Genomic DNA, 27,700 nt, shown 5'->3' with positions numbered 1-27,700 from the left:
GGAGAATGGCTGAATAAATTATGGTATATGAATGTTATATTATTTTCTGTAAGAAACGATTAGCAGGATGATTTCAGAAAGGCCTGGAGAGACTTACATGAATTGATACTTAAGTAAGTAAAACCAAGAGAACATTGGACATACCAACAAAATTATGTGATGATCAATTCTGATGAATGTGGCTCTTTTCAACAATGAGGTGATTCAGGGCAATTCCAATAGACTTGTGATGGACAGACCTATCTGCATCCAGAAAGAGTATTTTGGGGCTGAATGTGGATCACAACATTGTATTTTCACCTTTTTTGTTGGTGTTTTCCTTGAGTTTTGTTTTCTTTCATTTTTTTTCCTTTTTGATTTGATTTTTCTTGTGCAGCATAATTGTGGAAAAATGTATAGAAGAATTGCACATGTTTAACATTTATTGGATTACTTGCTAAGGGAGGGAATGGGGGAAAGGGAGGGAGAAAAATTTTGTAACACAAGGTTTTGCAAGGGTGAATGTTGAAAATTATCTTTGCATATATTTTGAAAATAGAGATTAGAAGGAAGCAGATTTTTGACTTACTATAAAAGAGAATTTCTTGGTTGGAGTTGTCAAGTCTTGTCAGGAAGTCTTATTATTAAGAGCTTAAATGTAATGGGTTTCATCAAAGTTTAGTGAGTTCTGTCTCTAGAGGTCTTCAGGGAATCAGATGACTACTTATAGGAGGGATATTGTAGAAGGGATTCATACTTTGAAATAGGCTTGACCTAGCTGACCTGAGATCCCTTTCAATTTGATAATTCTGAGTAGTATCTACGATTCCTTCTACTATAGTACTTTACTGCTTGGAGGTCCCTTCCATCTTTAAAGATCTGATGATCTGCACAAGATTTTCATTATTAACTTTTGGTTTTTGGATTACAGGTATGATTTTACCAGTAGAGGGAGTTCTAATGCGGAAGCTCCCTCTATGAATATGGTTTAACTGACATAGACTGTTTTCTGAGGGCATCACAAAGTCAAAATTAAATGACATGCCCAAAATTACAGTTTAGTTGGAGGTGGGATTTTAAAGCCAAATCTGCCAGGTTTCTATCCACTACTCCACGCTATCTCACCAGGCCAAATAATTTTGGTTTAAATTGGCTAAATTTGGTCATTCCAAAAACTGAATATTGAATGTACCAAAATTGGAAAAAGGAGAGAAGATGGATGGAAAAAGTAAAAGGAAATATAAGTGCAACAGCACTTTTGATGGTAAATTTTTGAACGGACAAATAAATTTAAGAGAAAAAGAAACTAGAGAGAGCTACTAGTTCATAGAAGATAGCATGCATGGTCAATATTACTTTTGATATAAGGCCCTTTTACATACCTTTAGGCTCAGGCATACTATATAATGTTAGGGCTGCTAGGTAGCATAGTGGATAGAGCACTAGATCCTGAGTTCAAATCTAACCTCAGACACTTATTATCTGTGTGCTCTTGGGCAAGTCACTTACCCATGTTTGCCTTAATTTCCTCATCTGTAAAGTGAGGTGGAGAAGAAAATGGCAGTATGTATGCCAGGAAAATTCTAATACATGACTGAAGAACAAGTATAAGATGAAATATAACCTAAGAAGATGAAAAGAAGTCAGAGGTCTGGATTACAGTGTAGGGCTTTGCTGCCTCCCTCATTTTGGCTCTCCTAGTTTTCACTCAGACTGACAGCTATAGTGTCCAACTTTTCTAAGAGCCAGGAACACTGAATATAGACATGCACTGTTTTATGAAGAAGGATCATGTGGAATAAAGTAGAATAAGTTCTTACAAAAACTTATCAATTTTCTGTGTACTTTTGGTATATGTACATATTTTTTTACTATTGAACCAAATTTTTCATTCAGAAGTATATTAACACTATTTACATGTATAAATGAAATTGGGTTAAAATATAAAAAGTATCCATTTCAATTTACTTTTTCTATCTAGATTAGCCTTTTCTTCTTTGGAAATATGTTTGGGCTATGAATCATTTCGGGCACATGGATAAAGTGACAGGTCAAATGTTAAGCAAAACATAACATTTAAAAGTAATATATTCATTTTTTTGGATCCTGTTTTTTTTTTTTTTTTTTTTTTTAATCATAGTGACCCATATATTAAAGCCCTACTTATCCAAAGTAGCAAAAGGAACCATATTAGATCCTCTTATTCCCTACCTTCCTATATTTACACACATATATACACACACTTCCCTTCAATCAAGTGTTTAAAATGGCTAGACTTCCTACTTTACATTTCAATAATAATAGATTTAGAGTTGGAAGGGACCATAGACATCTAGTCCCCCTAAACTGTGTGATTTTAGAAGGAAGGTGAAGGTAAGGAAGAGAGCTAACAAGGGAGGGGTAGATATTTGACAGATTTGACATTTGAATTTAGTCCATTTGACCCTAAAACCAGGGTTCTTTTCTACAAATGCTGTGCCTCTTCCTTCTAGAATTCTTATCTTTTATATAATTCCTCATGAATTTATGATTCTGGTGGCATTTACAATGGAACAGAAATCACATCTTAGAAATATATGACAATAGGTTTGACATATATATTTTAATTGCCTTTGGTTCTGTTCCCGAATTTTTCTAGCTTTATAGGATGAAGTTTCAGGGAGCAACAGCCTGAGTGGGAGGTGACCTTGCCTAATTTTCAGTGGACCATCTCCAACAGATCATAATAACCCTGCTAAGTTAGTTTTCCTACTTTTTCTCCGTGGAATTCCTCTTTCAATCAATATTTCTTAACAATTTTCCTTTCTCATAACAGAGAAGATACATTTATTTCTGACACTGTTATATAACCTAAAGGTGCTATATGTTATTATGTCTTGAATATTAAAGATAGCATTTAGACTTTTTTTTTTTAATGGCATGCATTCTAAAGTTGACAATTTTAAAACCTTGTTATTTTCATTTTAAAAACTGGTTAAATTTTTAGTGCTTTACAATAGTTATGCATTTCAGAAATGTTAGAATAGTCTATAGTTAGCAAATATTTATTAACATTATCTCCAAACAGTCATGCTAATATTTTACTGGTGGAGCTATGAACTGACTGGTACAGTCATTTTGGCAGGCAATTTGGAACTATGTCCCAAAAGTTATTAGCCTGTGCATACTCTTGTACCTAGCTATATCACTTTTAGGTCTATCCCTCAAAGAGAAAAAGAAGAAAGAAAAAAAGGTCCACATGTACATGAATATTTATAGATGTTCTTTTAGTAGTAGCAAAGAACTGGAAGCTACAGGAGTACCCATTAATTGGGGATTGTTAAATTATAGTATATGAATGTAAATGGAATACTATTATGTAATAAGAAATGAAGATGCTTTAAAAATATTTAATTTTGACAATCATTTAAAAATTGTTTTAATCCTATTTTTTTTTTCCTGCAGTCTTTGCCCTTCCCACTGGGAAGGCAAGCAATATGATACCCATTATACATATGAAAGTCATGCAAAAATTTTTTCTATATAAATCATATTGCAAAAAAACCTTTAAAACCAACCCAATAAAAATAAAGTAGAAAAACAGGATGTCTGAATATGTACTTAAGAGTTTATCAGCTCTCTCTCTGGGAGGTGGACAGTATTTTTCATCATGAGTCCTAAATTGTCTTAGATCACTGTATTTATTAGAGTAGATTTAAAGACTTAAGTGTTTCATAGGTGATCATCCTTACAAGATTACAATTACTGTGTACATTGTTCTTCTGGTTCTGCTCACTGCACTTTGCAACAGTTCACACTAAAATCTTTCTAAGTTTTCCCGAAGTTATCATGCTGGCCATATCTCATAGCACTATAGTATTTTAACACAATCATGTACTACTTGTGCAGCCATTCCCCAATTGCTGGACTTCAAAGGATGGTTTCAACAAAAACTGGTAAGTCTTGTATAAGCTAATGAAAAATAAACAGGAAAAAGGAGGACAATTTATAAATAACAATACTATAAAAATAAGCAGCTCTGAAAGACTTAAGAATTATGATCAAAGTAATGATGAACCATGATTCTAGAAGACAGGATGAAACTTGCTACTTAGCTCTTGACAAAAAAATAATGGACTTACAGAACAGAATGAGACATATTGTAAGAGTGTGTGTATATTTTGAATATGGTAAATATGGCAATTTGTTTTGCTTGACTATGCATATTTGTTATAAAAGTTTTATTTATTCTTTTTAATGGGAGGTAGCTGTGAGAGAGAAAATTAGATAATTGAAAAAATTATTAACTAAAAACATCCCAAAACTCAACAGCATTTTCTCCTAGCTAGTTATTCTAGGCATCAAAGAGAACAAATACATGAAAAAGCAATACAGTGGATAGGGTGATAAGCTTAGGGTCAAGAACCATATGAATGGAAATCTAGACTCAGACACTTAATAGATGTGACTTTGGACGTGTCACTTAACTTCTCTCACCTTCAGTTTCTTCATGTGTAAAATGGGGATAAAAATAGCACCTATCTCATGGGTTTATTGTGAAAATGAAATGAGATATTTGCAAAACTTTTTGTAAAACTCAAGAGCGACATATTGTTGCTTTTATTATTATCATTTTTAGTCCTTTCATGGAGTCTGTATTTTAGTCAGGGAACATCACATAATTTTTATTTGAACATCTATTACACATTATGTTGCTTATGATTTATATTTAGCTCTTCATGAAATACTCCAAACCAAATCATATACATTATAAGTTTAATTTTTAAATCAGTCCTGTTCAAGCAATTCAAGTACTCTGTCACATATTCTATGTTGCAGGGAAGCAAGATGTGCTCCAAACACAATCTGCAGGATCATAGGAATAACCATTAGCTTTGCAGCTGATTGACAAAGTAAAGTCCAGTGGTATAGATGCCTTCCTCTTGGAGGTAATGGAACAGTTTCAAACCTAAAGAAAAAAAAAAAACTGATCAGTTTCCCTGTAAACATATAAGACAAATAGCTTGTCAAAATAGCTTACTCCTACCATGTGGCTTATTATTATTTTTTAATTATTATTAAAAATTTTTTTTAATTTACAAAATTTTATGCATGGTTAATTTTTCAACATTGACCCTTGCAAATCCTTTTGTTCCAAATTTTCCCCTCCTATCGCCATCCCTTCCCCTAGATGGCAGGTAGTCTAATACATGTTAAATATGTTAAATCCAATATATGTATACATACTTGCTGCACAAGAAAAATCAGATCAAGAAGGAAGAAAAAGAAAAACTGAGAAAGCAAAATGCAAGCAAATAATAACAGAGAGAGTGAGAATGCTATGTTGTGATCTACACTCATTTCCCATGGTTCTCTCTCTGGGTGTGATTGGCTCTTTTCATCACTGAACAAGTGGAACTGGTCTGAATCATCTCATTGTTGAGGAGAGTCATGTCTATTAGAATTGAGTGTCGTATAGTCTTGTTGCTATGTATAATAATCTCCTGATTTTGCTCATTTCACTTCGCATCTGTTCATGTAAGTCTCTCCAGGCCTCTCTGAAATCATCCTGCTGGTCGTTTCTTACAGAACAATAATGTTCCATAATATTCATATACTATAATTTATTCAGCCATTTTCCAATTGATGGGCATCCATTCAGTGTTCAGTTTCTTCATGTGGCTTATTTTTAGTATATATGTATATCATGTAAATTAAATTTAACAATTTATAATGCAAAAATATTTTCCTTTCATTAAAGATGATGTAATTGGTTGTTAGAGAATGAGGACAGATAGAAAACAAAATGAAAAAAGAGACTTACTTGACTGCCAGACGCCCATTTTTTAAAAAGGCCATAGCAGAGGGATGAAAGATACCACATAATGCAGAAACAAAAGCACCTCTCAAGATACTCATGTCCACGGTTAAATCACCTGGAATATAACAATGTATACATCAGCAAAGTCGTGTGCAATGAGTTTTAGTTACCTGTATTGAGAGATATCTCCATCTTCCATTCCTCTATTAAATGTATAGCTGAGGTTAAATAAATACCCTAAAGGGATGATCACTTTCCTGGGAAGACTTTATTAAACTGGTACAGGCTGGCACCATGACAAGAATAGCCTAAGGCTAAATGTCTAAGGCAAGGTAGAAATGATCCTAAAAGCTGAATTCACACAAAAATACACTGGGCATAATGAGGTCCAGCTTGAGATGGGGAGTATGAGTGTAGAGACCTAGGGAAGCAGGGGCAGGACTCATGGAATAGATCACATTCCCATTAAAGAGCAGCTGTATAACTGCATTTTTACAAACACATAAAAGATTCAGCAGACCAAAAGGAGCTTTTTTTTTTTTTCCTTTCCTAAACCTTCTAAGTCTCAACTCTACTTCATACTGTCCTTTATTTCCTAGCTTCTTTTATTATTGCTCTCTATCCCATGTGGGGGGGTCCACAAAATTATGACATATTATTAGTAAGTTTCTGATTTGGATACCTATTTTATATATTTATATATCTGGAATCAAATAAAATTTTTTCAAGCAAAAAAAGATTCCAAGTGGAAAAACTTTTTAAAAGTCCTGCTCTAGGCAGGCAATTTCCTTAGCATATAAAATGACCACAATTACATGGAATTCATGATTTTTGCCAGTCACTTATATAATTTGGAAGTTTTATGTATTAGCTGACCAACACACTCTGAAACTGATAAAAATTTAAAGGCTCAGGTACAGGGATAAGTGCATCCAGCCATCCATCCATTCAAGATATTTCAAAATTTGAAGTACTGTGTTAAGCTTTAATAGCTTATTTAAAGGTATTTTTGGATACCCTATATGTATATTAAGCTAAATGCCCCGAATGCATAAAATTTTGGCATTCTACTTACATAACTTTGTTTGGGATGGTAGCTCTCAAATTAAGCATTCCTAAATGTATACTCACCAGAACTTATGGGATCTGTTACAAGAAACTTATAAGTCACTACAGTGGTCAAAAATGGAATTGCAGACAACGGCACAAAAGTTTTAAAAGGATGCTGTTTAACCTTCATACAATGCCTGAAAAGGTGGTTTGCAAATAATCCACATAAAGCTGAAGTTGTTCCCAAATACAGTGATCCATAGGCATATGTGTGTCTACCAAGAAAAGTAAAGAGAGAAAGAACAAAAGTAAGTCAAGAATAGTACATTTTTTTTCTATTAGAGAATTTTTGATTTTAGATTACAAAAAGGAGATCTTATTGATTTTCTAACAGTGATAATTCTCAATTTGTCTTTTTCAAAAGTGATAGATAAGACCTAATATAGAGAAAATTTACCAGGCCCTAAAGCATATGAAAAGTTTTTATCATCATTATAAATTTGTTTCCTAACATCTGAAAAAAGTATTTAGACTTATATAGTGTTAAGCAAAGTAATAGCTGCTTCATTTGGAAAAGTCTTTGCTAAACTTTCTCAGTAATTATCTTAGGCATAAACCTCTCTTCCTACAGAAGACTACATCCCTAGTCCTGGAATAATATCCTTTCTCATCTTTGTCTTCTGGATTGCCTACTTTCTTTCAATTCTCAACTAAAATTCTACCTTCTGCCAAACAACAACAACAAAACACCTTTTCTAAGTCCTCCTTAATTTATTCTGCATATATCTTATTTGTAAATGATGTTCACATTTTGCCTACCCTATTAGATTGTGAACTTCTTGAGAGTAGAGGCTGTTTTTATCTCTCTTTATATCCCAGGGGTTAGCAGAGTTCCTGGTACATAGTAGGAGCTTACTAAATGCTTATTGACTTGTTGCTGATTTGTTTTTATATTAGTCATTTCCCTTAAGTTGCCAACTTTCTATTTTTCGATGTATTGTGTAAAAGTTTTGACAGGCTTTAATAATTCTGCTGACTGAACAACCTTCAAAGACAAAATCAAACTATATATGTATGAAAAACATTAAGCGCTGACTATAGATAGAGTCAATGTGTTTACTCAGGGCACTTGACTATTTTCTAGCTGCTCAACTGCATATAACCAACAGAAGAGCCTTGGAAATTAATAAATGGGGAATCTTGAACTCCAGAACTGTTTTGATGATTGAACAAATAATCCTTGGTTATGATTTGGCTGGCAGAAATGGGGATTTAGTAAATATCTATCACTCTAAGCTAAAATGAAGCTTCTCCTTGAGCAGAGCCAGCTACTTAAAAGGATGGGCTCTATATAAGTTCCCCCTGCTGCCCACCATGGTGCCAGGAATGCTGAACCCCTTGGTACTGTTCTCCATCTGCCTGGGATGGAGAAACCCTTCAGAACCCAATCAAGAGAGAAAAAAATGAAATAAAGTTCTAATATCCATAGTTCCATCCTCTTTGAGAGGAAGATGGATGTTTTCTTTAATTCTCAAGAACTGAAATTGTCCATTTCAATCATTATAATTCACCATGGTTCAACTGCCTTGTAAGTATGGTATTATAGGGTCTTACTGTTGCTTTCTTCTGTTTGCCTAACTGCTTTGAAAAAATCTTCTACAAATGGATACTGAGAAAGTTTAGCATGGACAAAATTACAAAAATATCCTCCTTATCTTAATCACTGATTCTTGATTAGTTCAGACACACTTAAGAAAATGTGGTCCACTGCTATCTGACAAGATAAATCAAATGAATGTGTAGTTCTATTGTATTTATCCTGAAACTACTGGAGAAGATAAAGCACAAAAATAATTCTGCCACATTCTCATTCTGATTTTAACAAGGGCACATAATCAGCAATTATAACGATCTTTTGAGTCCATTCTTGAGTTTTATTAGCCTAGAAATTGAAATCATCTGTCCATCGACTAAAGACTTTTACCATGGAGTTTGAGGTCATTCAAAAAAGATTTTTAAACATCTACCAAATACAAAGTCTGATGCTCCAAGGATGACTAAGAATGGACTTAGTGGCCTTAGGCTTCTTGACATGACACCCCATTTTTATCTTAGCAGAACCAGGCTTGAGACTTATTTTTGCAATCTCCCCAGGAATGTTGGCTTCCTTCCATTAGAATTTAAGCTTCTTTAGGGCAGGGACCATTTTGTTTGTTTTTATAGGAACCACATACAAAAGGCTTAGTTCAGGGTCAGGAACATAGGAAGCACTTATCTGTTTAAGTTGTTTAAAAGAAGGAGCAGGTAGATGACAAGGTGAATAGAACACCCACCTTGGAGTCAGGAAAATGTGAGTTCAATTCAAATCCAGCCTCAGATACTTAACACTTACTAGCTGTGTGACCTTGGGCATAAGTGATTTGCCTTGCCCTCCCCTCTCCTCCCAAAAGATGCAGACAGTTACTGCAATGGATAGAGTCCTAGCTCTTAGTTAATTCAGAAAGATCCACGTTCAAATGAAACCCCAGACACTTTCCAGCTGTGAGACACTGAGCAATTCACTTAATCTCTGCTTGCCTTTCTCCATCTATAAAAATGGAAATAATAATAGCTACCTATCTCGCATGGTTATTGTGAAGATAAAATGAGTTAATATTGTAGGAAGCTTTTAAATTCTGAGTGCAATAACAATGCTATTATTATTATACAACAACATATATAATATTAGTAGCATATGGCTTTTTGGGGATACACTCAATTCTGAGCAGGAAAACAATCCTGAGCCCAAAGTTTAATTCCAAATAAGAGGCAGCACGAAAGAGCTGAGAGATCACTGAGTTTGGAGTAAGAAGGCTTAGGCTTGTACTTCTGTTCTCCTTCTCAGGTCTTACCTGAAAAGTATTACTTCTCAGAAAATCTCTAAGATTCTTTACAAGTTTAAAGTTTATGAACTAGTATAATAGAAGGACATTAGGAAAATGAACTCTCTGAGCATTTATCTTTCTCCATGAACAATAATGCCTTTTTTTCCCCCTGGGCCATAACAAATAGTTATTAAAGTTCTTCCTCTGTTTTTACAAGTAAATAAGTGGCAAGTGTGATAGATCAAATCAATACCACAGAGAATGTGGGAAGAGAGAATTCCATAAACAAGGATCTCTTACTGTTCTGTTCTGGTAAGACGCCACAAATTTTTTTCCACAATATCAGCAGTTCTTGATCTTCTGAGTTTTATTTCTTCTGGGGAAGTATTTGACTGAATATACATATGATTTGCCATCCTATGGCCCTGAAAAACACAGCAACATAGAAAAAGAATACTTTATTGGGCTAAAGGCAAAATAGGCTTCTCTCATGTAGTCTAATCCAGCTTTACAATTTAGAGTTTTTTAAAAAAAGATGAAGGAAATTAAAACTATGCTAAGCCCACCTAAAACTTCAAATCACAAAAAATCAATCACATCATAAAGATCATAATGGAAACATACTGGTAATGGTAGCAGGAAACATTCTTGGTGTGTGGAAAAAAACTGAACATAAAAAGTTAACATTAGAAAAATGTAGCAAGTAGTTTCTGATGTTCTTTTTCTCACACAAAAGTTTTTGTTAACTTTTGACGACAGGTTCTATAGTCCAGATAAGATTATATGGCAAAACAGAGACAATCAGCTAAAATAGTTGGCATGAGAGGAAGGGGGAATCAGACATGAAAAAGACAGCATTATTTTATAATTTAGTAAGGTGGGAAACAACAAAAACCTGGGGCACATTTTATTTTATTTATTTTTAGTTAAAGCTTTTTTATTTTCAAAACATATGCATGGATAATTTCCAACATTCACCCTTGCAAAACTTTGCGTTCCAATTTTTCCCCTCCCCTCCCCTAGATGGCAAGTGATCCAATATAGGTTAAACATGTGCAATTCTTCTATACATATTTCTACAATTATCAAGCTGCACAAGAAAAATCAGATCAAAAAGGGAAAAAATGAGAAAGAAAACAAAATGCAAGCAAACAACAACAAAAAGAGGGAAAATACTATGTTGTGATCCATATTCAGTTCCCACAGTCCTCTCGCTGGGTGTAGATGGCTCTCTTCATTACAAACCCATTGGAACTGGCCTGAATTACCTTGCTGTTGAAAAGAGCCACGTGTACATTTTATTTTAAAAAATAAAATTTTATTGATCTTTTGTTTTAACATTGCCAAAATTTCTCCCAATATCCCTCTTCTTTTCCCTCAAATTTCTTACACAACAAATTTTTTTTAAAATATTAAAATATGAAGGAAACATTAAGAACAAAAGGAAAATATTGGCAAAACCAATCAATACAATGAAAAAGTCTGAAAGTATAAGCAAAGTTCCATAAACCATGGCTCTTATATTTTTTCAAAATAGTGGATGGAGATGTTATCTATTAGCTCTTTTCTGGAGCCATGTGTATTATTTGTAATTTTGCAACATCCACTTTTGATTATTTGTCCATTTATACTGATGGTTGTCCATTTATACTGGTATCTTCATTATGTTTATTTTTTGTTTCCTAGGATCTGTTTGTATTTTACTTAAGTCTCTACATATTTGTCTGTATTCTTCATATTCAACAATTCTTATGACATGGTAATATTCCATGACATTCCTGTATTTATTGAGTACTTTTTTCCCAATTCTTTGCTAATACGAAAAGTAATTATTTTTAGGCATATGTAGGGACATTCTTCTTATCACTGGCTTTTTGGGTCATGTGCTTTATAGTGAAAACTCTGGGTAAAAGGATGTGGCCCCAGCAATCAAGTCACTTTCTTTGCATAAGCATCCCCCAGAATGCTTCCAGCCTGGACTTTTATAGCCATCACCCAGGGAAACAACCCCCCCCCCCCTGCAATTGCCACATATAGGGCAGGCAAAAAGCCTACCTGAATCAGCAATAAACTCCTTTAATGGACTCTGAAGAAGACGGGAGGCAACAAGTCAAAACCTCCCACCTCCTCCTACCCTCCTCTGTACCATCATCACCTTTCGTTAGACCTTGATAGAGACAAGCCAGGACCCAGAACCTAAGAACTTTGTCATGAAAGTGCTTCCAGCCTGCTGCCCTCAACCATTATCTTGGGAAGCAGCCTCTATGAGATAGTCAGACTACTTACTGCTCCTGCAGGGATTACAGTCCCTGCCACTCAAGACCCAGACAAGAACATTGTTGCCACTAAAGTCCTTGGTGCTGTCAAATGGTTTAACATCAAGAACTGGGAAGATTTGAACCCTAGAAATGGCATTCCAAATTGCTTTTCAAACTCATAGTCCTCATTCACAACTTTAACAATTATACACCAGAGTGCCTATCTTCCCATACTTCCTCCAACACTATTCCCATTTTTTTGGCATCTTTGCTAATTTGCTGCATGTATGGTGAAACCTCAGGGGTTTTTTTTTTTTTTTTTTTTTTGACATACTGGTGTATGTTCCATTGATCAATTTTTTAAGCAATATCTAATGGTTGTGTTGGCTGCAGCTTTATAGTACAGTCAACTGTTTAGAAATGCTATTTCCCTTTTAGTCAGACCTTTTATATGATTTCCTTTATTCTAGACCTTTTGTTTCTTCAAATGGATTGGATTCTATTACTATTTTCTTAAGTTGTATAAAGCATGAATTAAACTTTGGTCACATTGACATTTTTATTATATTGGCATGATCTAGCCATGAGCACTGAATAATCTTCCAGCTCTTTATATCTTTAAGGAACATTTTGCATGGAATTAATTATATATAAGTATTTTGTCTATCTTGTAGGGTGATCCCTTAATATTTTTGCACTTTGTAGTTATTTTGAATAGTTTTTTCCTTTCTACTGTGGTCTCTAGGATTTTATTATGTAAAATTTTGTTAGTTTCTTTTTTTGGGAGAGGGGAAAAAGGAGTATTACTTTAAATTCTACCTGTTTGCCTTGACTGTCAGGTAGAGAATATTATGCTGCTGAAAAAGATTTTGGATAAAGAAATCCATCAAGAAAAAAAAAAGATGAGATGAAGATAATGGCAGAACAGAATTTTGATAAAGGCCAAGGACCTAAAATGGGAAACCAGAAAAGTATTATATATTTTAAATCAAAGGATGTCTATATGTAGAAAAATAAATTGGACTTGAGAGTAAGGACATAAAAAGATTCTGAAGAGCCTGCAGGAAATAGAACTAGGACAATGCTGGTATGTCATGTGCAATGTCTTATATAAGAAACTGCTTGTTAAAGGCAATACAATGTTCATAGGCAGGAAAGAGAGCACTTATCCAAGAGAAGACTCTGGAGAGGTCTCATAGTAACACTTGCTTTTAGAAGGTACTCTAGCAAAATACATGGAGCCACTTAGGCTCAATCCAGATGACATGTCCCTAAGAAATCTTCCCTACCATTCCAGAATTGCAACTATTCTGTATCAAACTATCCTGAATTTATTTGTGTTCAGGGTATATACCTTTTAGATATATATGTATAGATAAATGTCTGTAAGGCATTTCACAAACACACACAATTATATACACACACATGCTATTATTTATTGTTTCCACAATGCCAGGATGAAAATTCACTTCAGATTCACTCTCTATATATGTCTATTTAACATCATATACCAATTCCTTATGAACTCAGTACTTAAATTTTCATTTATTCTTTCTTACCTATTTCATTTCCTCACTCTTCTTTTCTATAATAATGTTTTGTTCTTTCACCACATTCTCCTCCCAAGTATTAAAGGTTAGTTATATAGGCTTTAACATTTTAGTCTTCAAAAAATAACAATTCCCTTTCCCTTTTTAATTAAAGACTCACAAAGACATCGTATGAGGCAGTTTGGTATAGTGATTAGGGAACTTTCCTACAGTTAGGAAGACCTGTATCTTTGTAATACCTTTCTCACATACTAGTTTCCTGGTTCTCCTCCTACCTGTGCAATTGCTCATTCTCCAGCTCCTTTCCTGGATCTTTAGTCAGATTATGCCCATTAACCATGAGTGTCCTTCAGTGCTCTATTCTGAGCCCTTTTATCCTTTCCCTCTACACTATTTTACTTGAGAATCTCATCAGATCCCATGGCTTTAGTGATCATTTCTACAAAGATGATTTTCAGATTTATCCAGCCCTAAACTTTCTCCTAACCCTAACCCTCATATTTTCTGGACATTTTGAAGAAAAGTCCTGTAGATAACTAAAACTCAGTATGTCCTAAATAGAACTGATTTTTTTTTTCTCCCAAACTCTCCTCTCTTCAGAACTGTCCTTTATTATCAAGGACATTATTTATTAATAATCAGTCACCCAGGCTTTAAACCTATGTCACCCATAACTTCTCCCTTTCTTTTATCCTTCCATATCTAATTTGTTGCCAAATCCTGTCCATTCTAACTTTAACATCTCATATCTCTCCTCCCATACTATCACCCCTCTGGTTTAGTAGGTCCTTATCTCTCTATATCTTGAATTACTGCAAGTCAATCAATAAACATTTACTAAATATCAGGTACTTTTTTAAGCATAAGGAATACAGAAATATATAAAAGACAATATCTGTCTGAAGAGTTCACAGTCTAAAAGGGAGATAACAATCTAAAAGGAGGATGAAACATGAAAATAATGTGTACAAACTTTGTATGGGATAAACAGAATAATAAGGTTGTTATAGGGACACCATTACTGCTCATGGACAATATGAAAATCAAAATGATTTGTGGTTTAATCATAAGAGGTATTACCTTCATTTTGCAGAAGATGAAGTTGAAGCTCAGAGAAGTGGATTGCCAGCTAAAGTGTACAAGATCAGGATCTGAACCATGTTTGCCAACTATAAACCTAGGCACTTTTCTATTATGCTAAATTTGCCTGGATTTAACAGCTCATCAAGAGAATCACACAGCCTCAGGGTTAGACAGAACTTTTGCAGTCACCTAGTTTAATTTCTCTTTTTAAAGAAATTTCGATTTTACTTTTCTAACTTCTATCACAACAAGAAACATTTGTACCATGCATACTGTGTGCCAGGAATCGTGCTAAGCATTTCACAATTATCTTGTCTGGTTCTCATAACAACCGGGGGTGAAGGGGAGGTAGCTGCTATTATCCCCTTTTTTTACAGATGAGGAAACTGAGGCAAATAAATGACTTGCTTAGAGTTACACGGCTAGGAAATGTCTGAGGTTGGGTTTTGAATGTGTGAATCACTTAACTGATCCTCCCCAAAACACTATCCCTTCTGTCACCTCTGAGACAAGTGGTTCCCAGATGGCTTGCGGAACATCCCGGAGGCAGCTATGTGGCTGTGGACAGAACTTGGCTTGCAGTCAAGGGGATGAGTTCAATTCCTGCCCTTAACACACTCAGGGTCGGTTTGTCCCTAGATATATCACTTAATTTCTCTGGGCCTCAGTTTCCTCCTCTGTAAAATGAGGAGATTGAAATCTTTCTAACTCCAGTTTTATGATACTATGACCAGGGAGGAAGAGTTTATTACTTAGAAAGGCAGCTCATCAAACACGTTTTTTTTTTTTCCTTCAAACATGTTTTTTAAAAACTAAGCGTTTCTCACGTGTCCTGGATGAGTCCCTAGTGTGACCTTGAATAAAACAAGCCCTTTCTCCGAGTCTCTACTCTGTCCTCTACAAATAAGGATGCGATCGTACCGCCTCCCTCGCAGACAAACTCTGAGCACTTGGTGAGGCTTAAGGCTTGATCCTCCACGATTAAGGCCGTCTACCACCTTCCCACCCTCCTCTCTCCAATACCTCGCGTACGTCTCCACGCGCAGAGACCACGGATGCCAGCTCACTGAGACTCCCAGAGCTCACTCCTGGGAGCCGCCATCTTGGACGCTCACGTGACACAGGGTCCCGCGCTCTAGCCCCAGGCCCCGCCCTCTAGCCTCCGTCCCAGCTCGAGGGGGATGGAGGCCCGCCCACTACGGTCAAAAGCCGCGCCCTCTCTTCGGATTCAGATTGGCCTCCGCTGCCCCGGAACCGCGGCCGTTCATTGGTCTGTGGGAGAAGCGGGCGGATCGCTCCCACCCACTTTGCGTTGGCCCGGCAACCACTCCGCACTCAGCCCCCCTCCCTATACCGGGATGAAGCTTCTGCTCTTCTCTCCATCCCCTCCTTCCTTCAGGCCTGAGTCCCCCTTGGCTAATGTAGTCTAGAGCCAGCCCAGGGTCTCGCGTCTCCCAAACCTCGTGGCAGAGGCCACATTTCGAGCCCTCCGCTGTCAGCTTCTCTCCTCATTCCCACCTGCTCCCCACTCCCCACCGCCAGCAGCAAAGGAAGTGACTTGGTGGGGGGCAACAACAAACAGAGGTTCCCCCGTCCTCTCTCAGCAGCCGCCGTGTTTGCTTGGGTGAGGGACCCCTGGGGCGTAGTCATGAACCCCGCCTCCCACTTCAGACTTCCTAGCCAACCTAACCCGCACTTCCTTCCATCTTCCAGGAGCCCCAAGCGCGAGTTATATAATTACTGCTTCTCCCGCACGAAGGCTCTGCCACCTCTCCTTGCTCCTCTCACACCAGGCAGGGTGTAGGCACCCCGGGCTCGGGCACAGTGTGCGCGCGTGTGTGCGCGCGGTGGTGAAACAGCCCCCCAAAAAGCTTTGCCCCCCTTCTGCCAGAGGCGACAGTGCGGGTAGGGTGGGGGCAGAGGAAGGGGGGTGAGGGCAAGCGGCCGAGCCCTTTCTTTGGGGGAAGAGAGCGGACTGATGGCATGACTCGCGCTTCCCAGACTAAGGCGACCGCAGCTCCGAGGCTCCCCCGGGAAGGTTTGGGGGGTCTCGTGTTTTTCCTCAGCCGTCAGGCAGACGCTTGGATGAGACGAGATGGCATGATGTGAATGGCTCCAGTGCGAAGAAGGCTGCTCATACTGCATCCAGTGCCCATTGAGTAGCGCTGTCACTTTAATGTCTCCCTGCCAAAGCAATGCTTTCCTTCTCCCTCGGTTAATACAGGGGAGGATCAGAGTGGCATTAGAGAACAAGCCTGGGTGGCTTGGACAACAGAGAAGGGGAAAAATGAAAGGGACTGCAGCCTGGATGCTGTCTGATTTCAGGGGGTGAGATTGGAAACTTCTTGTCCAGTGAATAGAAACCGGCCTTTCAGTCTCAGGCAACATCACAAACTCACTCACCTTTTCAGAAACCAGAGGCAAAGAACTTTGCTTTAAAAAAAAAAAGAAAAGTTCTTTTGTTTGCTTGTTTTTCTGAAAATTTCTCTTCTCTAAACACGGGCATCTTTTATCGTTAAATATGGATGGCTTTGAAGTTGATTTTGAGGAATAGTGAGAGGTTTAAATTTGGGTTGTGCCTTGAATCATTACATTTACACAAATTTGCTGCCTGAAGAGGAATTCTAATGAAGTTTGCTATACCAACAATAATGTTCTCAGTTTTTTTTTTTAATAGATTAAGAAATATTTTATAAGAATTGAAAGACACTTTTGTGAAACTCTAGTCTTTTTTCCTCTTAAATTCTGTGGGAGGTGTTAAAAGTTTAATTGTGGAAAAAAATTCAACATTACTTCACATCTTGATGAAAATGAATACTGAGCTTGGATGTCAAGATTGAGCAGCAGAAACACTTTGCAAGAGCCACTAGCTCTTGACCTTAGCCCAGCTGGTTAAAGTTGATACCTGTAAAGGAGTCCTTCAATCCAGTGACTGCTGAAAGATCCAAGAATGCCAATCAAGAAGAAAGGTGGGCTATGAAGCTTCCTATCTAATATTTGTATCTCCTTTTTGTTTGATCCTGTTACTTGTAATTTAAAATGTTTTGCATTTGAGAGGGAAACTCTAGCTTTAGTTGGACTAGGTAACTATTATGGTAGTCCCTGGCTAGTGTTGCACTGTACAATACTCTTATCAAAATGAAGTTGGGCTAAAATTAGTTAGTTTCGATTTCATCTCTTAGGCAGTCTGCAGTCACTATTTGTACTCGATTTAATGACTAAATTTCACTTTTTCTAGCAATGTTTCTAAAGAATTTTAAAAGGTATTACTCATGAATGTAATATAATTAAACCAAATAGTTGTAAACCACAACAATAATGTTGCATACCTGTGTTGGTATTGAATAAAATGATAGATTTGCAGTATATCTCTTGATTTTTCTAAGCAAAATGGACAAATTTTACATTTGGATTCACTCCAGTGTAAAATTTTCAATTAGAAAATATGACTGAATACATCCTTGGCAAGTGATGAAGTTTTAAGTTGGATTCACTAGTTCTATGCATAAGAAAGTTTCTAAGTATCATTCCCTACATTCTAGTCTGAACCTGAATACAAGCTGGATTGGGGTAAAATTTGGTATAGTACTTCACTGTGAAACACAGTGCCTGGCACATAGTAAGCACCTAGTAAACACATGGGAAGAGATTTAGCTTAATGCAGTGGATAGAGCACTGAACCTGGAACTGGAAGACCTAAATTCAAATACAGCCTCAGACATTTACTAGCTGAGTCACCTGGGCAAATTACTTAACTTCTGATCTATTTCAGTTTGCTCATCTGTAAAATTTCAATGATAATAATAGCACCTATCTCCCAGGGTTGTTGTGAGGATCAAATGAGATATTTACAAAATTTTTGCTTTGTAAATGCTAGCTATTACTATTTTGCTATGAACTGGTCTGGTAAAAGTATGTTTTCAAAGATACTGAACCAAACAATAAATGAACATCCAAGGGCTAAAAGAATCATTCATGCTGACCAACCTGGATACTTTATGCAATAAAGTGAGCAAGTCATCTGACTTACTATATTTTGACCTCTATAAAATTAAAATTATGGTTGAATTCTGGGCCCAAGTCACTTATATTTCTCTGGAGATTCAACCTGGCTTTGTATTCTGTTTTAGTCAAAGGATATGAGAGAATTACATAAGTTTTAGAGATTTTTAAAAAGTCATGTTAAGTAAGACTTGGCCCTTTAGTACTCAAAGGTATTATATTTTCCCCAGAGAATCCCAGGTTTCACCCTTACTTAACAGGATTTTAAATTGAGAAATAACCTGGAAGCTGTTCACACTTGTTAGGATGCTAGCCAGTAGATTTCAGGTGACCCATGGGAACTCTGCACCTACCCACTATATACCTAACACAAATAATGAATTTGTCTGGAAACAAGACAGGCTTTGGTTTCCTCTTCTTACTTCTTTGTCTTTTTCTCATCTATACTTTTAAAGTCTTTGTATCTTTACCTTTAATAAGTTAGCAACTATACAAAGAATAATAGATATTTTTGTAGTGTTAATGAGGAGCCAGGGAGAGAGAGTGGTAGGTTGTAATTGATACAATGGTCTAGAAACAAGAGGTTAGATAAAAAGAAAATGAAATTAATGTAATGTTTAAAAATTTCCCCAGGTTTTGAGTTTGTGTAAAGTTAATTTTTAATAGGTTTAAAGTTAACAAATGTTGTTTAAAACATCCAAAGAAAGTTCAATGTTTTAGTTTTTATTTTTCTTTAAACAAATGGGTTTAAGCAACATGGATCGTTGTTTTTTTAGGGGATTAAAAGTTTGTATCAATGTATTGTATCAAGTATGTATTTGGTTATTATTTAAAGCATAATGTAATCCATACTCTGGAATGGCTTGTTGGGAGACATGATGTTAATATGTTTTTAAATGTTCATGGTGTAGACATACTTTTCAACATTAAAGATTGCTATACAAACACTTCACTGCATCATTGAATCATTGAATTTTGTATTCCAAGGAATTTTAGAGGTCATCTAATCTAATCTCACCCCCAAGCTGGAACTCTCTACAATATCTTAGATATGTATTCCTCTAGTTTTATATTTAAACACTTCCAACCTGTTCCTTCTTGGACAAGTCTATTTGATAATTCTTCCTTTATAATAAACCTAATATTCCCTCTCTGTAAATTCAACTCAATAATTCCAGTTCATTTTTTTGGAGTTATACAGAATATATTTAATCTCACACATGATAGTGTCTTCGGATATCTGAAGATCCATCATGTCTCTCCTAGATTATCTGCTTCAGACTAAACATACCCAGTCCTTTCAGCTGTTCATTGTATACACATTAGATTTTTAAAAAATTGTATTAAATTACTTTATACAATGAATGGTAATCCCATTACATACACATATATGAGCCAACATATGTATATATTTAAATTGTAGCCTAAGTTAATTAATTATGAAGACTTCTTATAGCTTCTGTAATCTATTTCCTTTTTTCTATTTTGAGCATAAGGATAAGCAAGATGAACAGCTGGATTTGCAGTAATTCTAAAGAAGAAAACATCATTAACATCCTTGAATTGAATAGCTATTTCATTTATTTCTATTCTTATTAAAATGTGAATTAACCATATGAAATGTAATTTGAAAGTTTCTTATTTTGTGAATTACATTCAAAGAAGGGAACTCTGGTACTATTGTAGATTTTTAATTGCTCTAGAGTCATTTTTGGATAACATACTATTTTTGGTGTTCCTAGATTTACTGAACCTCCTTCATCCCTTACTCCTTCTCTGGTCAGTTTCTCTCTTCCTTCAGAACCTTAATTAAATTTTACCACTCTGTGTTTTGTCAGATATCTGCGTAAACAGAAAAGGAAATGTTTGTTTCTATTAAAGGTTATTCCTTTTTCCATTAGAACAGCTTCAAAAAAAAAAAGTATGTTTCTCCTTTTTGCAATAACCTGATTTACTGATAGATGAGATCAAGGGGAAAAAAAAAGGGTGTGGATTCTTATTGGCTGCTGAGGCATATGCTGTATTTTTCTGGCCTGAGAACAGGTTGCAGTAACTCCAAACTAGGCATACATTTATTGCAGCATAACTTTTATAGGATTCTGAATATGAAGGACCATAAGAGATCATCCAACTACCTACAACACACTTGCTTTTAGATGAAGTTTTAGATCTAGAGAGGTTGAGTGAATTGCTTAGTATCACATAGATATTAGGTGGAATAATCAGAATTTGAACTCAAGTCTTGGGGCCTTAACTTTCTCACTATAAATATAGAAGTTCTATTTGTTTGTTTATTTGTTTTACCATTTTAATCTATACACCTTGGGTCAATTGAAAGAAAGAAGTGAAAATTTATGCTCTCTATCTTTTTCTATGTTCTCAATGATCAAGTGATACTTTAGGATGAGATATATTCTCCCTATAAATTGTTCTGGACATTTTTGATTCTTTTTATTCTCTTGATTTTCACTGAATTTGTGATAAGACATAACAGTTCTAATAGTCTGAGATAAATGCACATTTCACTTCTGTGCACTTTTCCCACAGTTTTATTCTTTGTCCTCTGAGGTTCTTTTAAACTTGTATATACTTCTGTGTGAAATTATCTTGTTCTTTCATTTATACAGACAGTGCTGTTTGTTTCCTTTGAATTCTCCTTTGAGTATTCAGAGTTATTCTTATTGATGAAATGTAATATGTATAAGTTTGCTTTGAACATGAATGCTAAAAGCTGCTGCAGATAAAATTGCTCTCTTTTGGAGTTGTGTGCTCTTAAAAAAAGTACAGACCATCATGATTTCCCAAGACATAGGATGGATATGTATTTTATGTATGCTCTTAAAATGGAAACAGTTGATACTTCATGAATTTATGATTCTTGGTTAAAGTTGTATTTTGTTTTCATACTTTTAAAAATATATTTCTACCTGCTCTATTCTTGCCCTAAGCATTACCATTCTTACCTGATTACTTACTGAATTATCATATTGTAAGTTTATTGAAATGAAGGATAGGATATCTTTTCATTTTTGTATCCCTAATGCCTAGTACCTTGCATTATGCATAGTAGGACCTTAATACTATTTTGTTGGGTATATGAATTGATGGGCTTTATGGAGTATAGATAATTATATTGGTTTAGTATAAAAAGGATAATTTGAACTTCATTTTTCATTACATACTGCTGAACATAGGCATTGATCTCTTTCACTAGTCTTATTCATTCCCTTAGCTAATATTTATTAAGCATCTACTATGTGTTGTATGACATAGGATTGTGAATAGAGAACTGATCTCTAGGAAGGCTTGTGTTCAAACCACATATCCTGGTTTTATAAGTCCGGGCAACTCATTTAACCTATTTGCCCCAGACAACTCTTTAAGAATATACATTGCAGGACAGTTGTGATCTCTTTTGAAATAGGCATTTTTTTTTTACCATTAAAATGACAGATCCAGTAAAAAAAATGCAAGGTACAATGCTTAATACTGAGAGGGATTCAAAGTTGAATAAAACCTAATTATGGCTCTTAGAAAACTTAAATTTTGTTGCAGCAAGGAAGAAAAAACACATACCCAAATATATATATTGCAAGTTAGAATGAGCTAAATGTATCAGAAAATTGATATTCCAATCCAACAAGTTTTTATTAAGCATTTATTATGTGCAAGGCATCTTGTTAGGTGCTAGGGTTACAAAGACAAAACTCACAATAAGTGTAAAATAATCAAAAAGTATTATGAGGATTCAGAAGATGAGAGCTCATCTTCATTATCATTAGAAGTCTCATAGAAAAGGTGGTACCTGAGATAGACTTTGAAGAATGGGTAGAATTTCAAAAAGCAAATATGAAGGTTGAAAGAATATATAATTTCTAGTATAAAGGGAGACGTGAGCAAACATGGGAAATTGCAGATTTTTTTCTTTTGGATCTTTGAGCAGATCAGTTTCATTTCATATGGTGCAAAATGAGATGCAGTAGGATACCAGTAGTATATTAATGTAGAATGATAGGTTGGAGGTGAATTTCAGAGAGTCTTAAATTATAAATTAATAGTTTGAAGAGTTTGGACTTTCTTTAGTAGGTATTGATGGTTGAAGCAAGAGGAAAAACAAATCCCAATCTCAGCATAGTCCCTTCTACAATTAACAAATGTTGAAATGATTTGAAATATGGGATGTGATTACTGCTTGGAGTAGATAGGACAACAATAATAATATAGAATACATATCTTATATTTGTTTTCAGTATTTTGATTTTGTTAAATTTTGTTGTTGTTATTTCATAAAGTTAATTACATTGTCCCATTTCAATCTTCAAGGATAGAGTTGTTGGATAAAGTTATTGGATAAAGACTTAATAGTCTCAGTTTTTGGATTGGAGCTTTGGGTCAAACTCTGCTCACTCACTCTATTTTATTCTTGTAAAGGATAGATAGGCTCTGATTCTGTACATGATGGCTGAGATTATATCCTATTTTCTGCAGGAATTCTTAGGTTTAGGCTCATTCCCTTAAGGATTCGAATTTGTTGTTGAGCCTCCATCTTTCCCTTTTTTATTGTGCAATCTTGTACTAGAATTGGATCTGTTCCCTACTATTACTCTGACAGGTCTCAAACAAATACTTTCACTGGAAATGGTATCAGACATCCTACAACACTCCAGGTATTGTCTTTTCTTCTTCTGTGATTCATGGTATGATTTAGGTCTAGATTGCCTAGGCTGGCCCTGTTTTCTAGTTTTGAGACCAGGCTATTGACATATGTTTTTCTGCTTATCCTGCTTATCTATGCTCAGGTTCCTTATATGTTTCTATTAGTCTTCTTGTATAGTCCTGGAAAGGATGGAGGAACTCATAGCAATATTTCTCTCTCTCTCTCTCTCTCTCTCTCTCTCTCTCTCTCTCTCTCTCTTTCTCTAATTAATCTTTCTGATGTATTTTTAGAACTTTATTGAGATGTTTATAGACATTTGGGGTCCTCTAGGACTTAATATGTCACCTTCTTAACTGAAAAATCCAGTTGATAAAAGAAATCTGAATTACTCAATTCTTTTCCTTCCTTCCTTCCTTCCTTCCTTCCTTCCTTCCTTCCTTCCTTCCTTCCTTCCTTCCTTCCTTCCTTCCTTCCTTCCTTCCTTCCTTCCTTCCTTCCTTCCTTCCTTCCTTCCTTCCTTCTTCCCTCCCTCCCTCCCTCTCTCTCTCTCTCTCTCTCTTCCTTCCTTCCTTCCTTCCTTCCTTCCTTCCTTCCTTCCTTCCTTCCTTCCTTCCTTCCTTCCTTCCTTCCTTCCTTCCTTCCTTCCTTCCTTCCTTCCTTCCTTCCTTCCTTCCTTCCTTCCTTCCTTCCTTCCTTCCTTCCTTCCTTCCTTCCTTCCTTCCTTCCTTCCTTCCTTCCTTCCTTCCTTCCTTCCTTCCTTCCTTCCTTCCTTCCTTCCTTCCTTCCTTCCTTCCTTCCTTCCTTCCTTCCTTCCTTCCTTCCTTTCTTCCTTTCTTCCTTTCTTTCTTTCTTTCTTTCTTTCGTTCTTTCGTTCTTTCTTTCTTTTTTCTTTCTTTCTTTTTTCTTTCTTTCTTTCTTTCTTTCGTTCTTTCGTTCTTTCTTTCTTTTTTCTTTCTTGTTCTTTTTGTCCTCCTCCTCTTCCTCCTCCTCCTCCTCCTTCTCCTCCTCCTTCTCTACAGTTACTCTACAAGGATTACCTTGGATAGTTCCTAGCTGTCTGACTGGTCAAGTCACAATCTCAGTTTCCTTATCTCTGTAATGAGGGGGTTGTATTTCCTGGTCTCATAGTTCTCTTTCAGCTCTAAATTTATGATCCTATGATTAGATTTTCTTAATTTGGTGCATGATGGCAGAACAGAAAGTAGTGGGTGGAAGTTACATACAGAAATATTTTGGCTCAATATAAAGATAAATTTCCTAACCAGTTATCCAAAAAAAAATATGAAAGGACTTTTAGGAACTAATAAGCTCCACTTCATTGGGTGATATAGGGTCTGGATGAGCACTTATTGGTCATTTTTGTTATTGGGACTACTGCTTAGGTGTAATGTTGAACGTGATGACTTAATGAAGTTCATTGAAACTATAAATAAAGAGATGGGAAGATGCTAATTCTAAAGGAGTTCAAATTGTCAGGTGAAGATGAGCAAGACCCTTGAGTCTATAGAAAATATGCCAATATAATTATTGAACTGCTTACTGGTTATGATCCTATGGAGAAAAAATTGGGAAACAGAAGGGTTATCATAAGATTGGAATGTAATATAATGTTGGAGATAATTCTTACTGAGAGGTGAAAGTCCTGGCATACCTTATTTGGTCTCCTGGGAATCTGCTCAAATCAAAGGACTAAAAGGAAAGGACCCAATCTCTACCCACAACCTAGGGTGAATAGGTGAAGCCACGTGAGAGTTGTCAATATGGGAGAAAGCATGCCTAGGAGGGAACAACTCTTATAAATATTAGAATCTACAGAGAACAATTATGTGGAGTGGTAGCAGAGCCCCTCTGCAGCAATGAGATTCTCTCTGTTGGACTCTGGGAACCACAAAAGGTATATGGACAGATCTTGTACTTCTGGGGACATATTCAAGTGATCCCTCACTTCCATTCCTTTTTCTCTCTCTTCTCAAAAAGCAAGTGCCAATTTCTTACCTCTCCAGTTCTTATGTATTTACTTTTGATATTTACTTTGAGCTATTAAGTTTAGTTAAGTATTACATTCTTTATGATAAATGTAATTAAGTTTTACATTTCTAGTTTATGTCTTCACTGTGCATGTATAAAAGAGAGAGATAATGGTGACTGCCAAGGTGAAAAGAGGAGATAGATCTAGATTTAAAATTGGTATTTTGCCAGTGCTATTTTTCTGGCTGTGGTTCAGAATGAATGAAAAAGAATTATTGATTCATTTTTCTTTTCTTTTTTAAAATAAAATTTTTATATCTTTTTATATCAAAGAAAATAATTTATATTACTGATATCTTTTGGTTTTATATTGCCTAAATTTCCTCTTCTGTCTCCCAAACCAGAGCCATGCCATATAACAAATACTTTTTTAAAAGGAAAAAAATCATCAAAACCAATAAATGTAAAGAAAAATATTTTAAATCATATACAGTAGAGTAGGGGGAAATGTCTTTTTGTTGGAAGCTGTTTTTTATTATTTTAGAATATTCTTTTTTTTGTGGTAGTAGTTTTTCTATTTATATTGTTTTAGTTGTATATATTGTTTCTTTGGCTCTGCTTCCTTCACTTTGCATTACTTCATATAAATCTTTTTGATTCTTCTCTAGTATTGATCATATTCATTTTTCTTATAGCACAGTCATATCCTGTCACCTTTATATACACAATTTATTTAGCCATTACTTAGTTGATGGATATTTACTTTGCTTCCAGGTTTTTGTTACTACATAAAGCATTATTATAAAATTTCTGTATATGTGGGCTTTTAAAAACTAATTATTTATTTTACAACATATCAGCACAGAGAAAGAAATTATTTTTTCGGCAAATGATTAAGCAGTTTTTATTTGGGAGAGGTTATAATGAACTGACTAGTAGGTCCTTGGTTAAACTTTCCTATTCATTTTTTGGGAAAGGCAGTTTGAAAGGAAAACCATTCTGCCAGAAGGGAGAAGCTTTGGGAATTGCTGGATAGGAGTCATTTTACCCACATAAGGGTAGGGATAGTTGGAATGACAGCCCTTTGGCAGTCCAGCATAGCAAAACAGCATCATACTTCTGCCAAAAAGAGAAAGGCAAAATTTCTAGAAACTATTATTAGGGGCATCATTTGTGAACATTTATGGAGATGAAGGTCACTGCAAGTCATTAGGGATTTATCAAGAATAAGTTGTGGTGAGAAATTTTGCGTAGCTAGATTTCAGCAAGTTATTTAAATAGTCTTTCCCCACATCTTTGTTGATAAAATAAAAAGATTTGGTAGATTAGTGATAGTACATTCAAATTTGTTTGAATGATGGTAATCAAGCCTCTACAGGGAGGTTTTTTGTAGAATGTTACTAGGTTTTGTTCATGTTTGGAGCTAGTCAATATTTTCTTAGCGATTTGGATGAAGGTGTAGATAATCCACTTAACAGATTTTCAGGGGACACAAATTGAGAGAGATAGTAATATGCTGATTAAATGAATTGGGACTTAAGAAAAACTTTCAACATTTGAAAAATACACAGAAGAGAGCAGAAAGGAAGGGCAGAAGGGGAAACAGACATGCAGGACAGTATTGAATCTATGACATTTAAAATGTTAAATATATTTAATTTATAAATCTGAAAATTTGTTAATTTAAAACATTAAAAAAAGTAATCTCTATGTAATAGATTTACTGTTTCATACACAGCCGCCCTGTTTTCTGGACTTCTTTGTGTATGGAAACATTTATGTTTGATGATGAATTTCCAGCTCATAATAAAACATTGAATATCTCTCCATAAATTGGAAACAGGCTGAATTTAATTAGGATTAATGTAAAGATATTTTAGTTTAAAAAATCAATTACAATCGTGTAGAATTAGAAAGACATGACTTAGGTTTTTAGTAAATTTCAAGTTTAACATGAGCCAACAGTATTTCATAGTAGTCAAAAATGTTAATGTAACCACACTGCACTGAATGTCATAATGTTTTAGAGGGAGATTAGGGTTGGTTGTGATGGGGATAATCGGAAACCAACTGTTACTCTGCCCTGGTCAGACTACCTTGGAAATATAGTGTTTAATTCTTGGTATGAAAATTTTAAGAAGAACGTTTACAAATTAGATCATGTCCAATAAAGCATAACAACTGAAAATTATGCCAAGCAAGGATTGATTGGGATAATAATACTCAACTTGGATAAGAGAAGACTTGGTGAGGGCTATAGGGATGGTGGTGATAGTGGTTGTAGGGGTTTGGAGGAAGTAATGATGAATTGAATTTATTGTGCTTAGCCCAGAGTCCAGGGGGGAGATTAGTTCCTGGCAATTATTGAAAGATAGTTTTCAATTTGACATGATGAGAAATTTCCAAGCAATTAGATCTAAATAGAATGTGCTAACCACAGAGAAGCCAAATTTTTTATCTCTGGATGTCTTCTAGGGAGTCTAGGTTAC

General features: G+C 35.5%; 2 protein-coding genes across 12 annotated transcripts in view; one reads left to right on the top strand and one right to left on the bottom strand.

Moving 5' to 3' along the window:
• Positions 1-4,624: 4,624 nt before the first annotated feature.
• On the bottom strand, positions 4,625-15,735 carry TMEM126B (transmembrane protein 126B). 2 transcript variants are annotated; one of them, XM_074304625.1, is made up of 5 exons: positions 15,608-15,735; positions 9,994-10,118; positions 6,911-7,104; positions 5,783-5,894; positions 4,625-4,927 (listed from the first exon to the last, which is right to left on the bottom strand). In XM_074304625.1, exons 2-5 carry the CDS (start codon positions 10,107-10,109, stop codon positions 4,747-4,749), a joined length of 603 nt encoding a protein of 200 aa, XP_074160726.1. In that variant the 5' UTR covers positions 10,110-10,118; positions 15,608-15,735; the 3' UTR covers positions 4,625-4,746. The 2 variants fall into 2 exon arrangements, with proteins under 2 accessions (XP_074160726.1, XP_074160725.1); XM_074304624.1 differs by lacking the exon at positions 15,608-15,735 and adding an exon at positions 14,582-14,602.
• Positions 15,736-16,556: 821 nt separating this feature from the next.
• DLG2 (discs large MAGUK scaffold protein 2) overlaps positions 16,557-27,700 on the top strand; it is a 2,604,243-nt gene continuing 2,593,099 nt past the window's right edge. For 5 of the 10 annotated variants that reach the window (XM_074304589.1, XM_074304588.1, XM_074304586.1 and 2 more), the window contains exon 1: positions 16,579-17,553. In XM_074304589.1, coding sequence (XP_074160690.1) covers positions 17,535-17,553 — 19 coding nt within the window. In that variant the 5' untranslated portion in view covers positions 16,579-17,534. Of the gene's footprint in view, positions 17,554-27,700 lie in introns of all 10 variants that reach the window. The other 5 variants (XM_074304612.1, XM_074304592.1, XM_074304594.1 and 2 more) reach the window with 5 other exon arrangements.

Source organism: Sminthopsis crassicaudata, chromosome 3 (genome assembly GCF_048593235.1).
Source record: "Sminthopsis crassicaudata isolate SCR6 chromosome 3, ASM4859323v1, whole genome shotgun sequence".
NCBI classification, from domain to species: domain Eukaryota; kingdom Metazoa; phylum Chordata; class Mammalia; order Dasyuromorphia; family Dasyuridae; genus Sminthopsis; species Sminthopsis crassicaudata.
This window is presented reverse-complemented; position numbering and strand designations above follow the sequence as displayed.

Coding starts and splice junctions, on each gene's coding strand:
- TMEM126B (XM_074304624.1), bottom strand. Junction 7,105..9,993: donor CGTCTTACCAGAACAGAACA/GTAAGAGATCCT, acceptor TTTTCTTGGTAG/ACACACATATGCCTATGGAT. Junction 5,895..6,910: donor AACAGATCCCATAAGTTCTG/GTGAGTATACAT, acceptor GTTATATTCCAG/GTGATTTAACCGTGGACATG.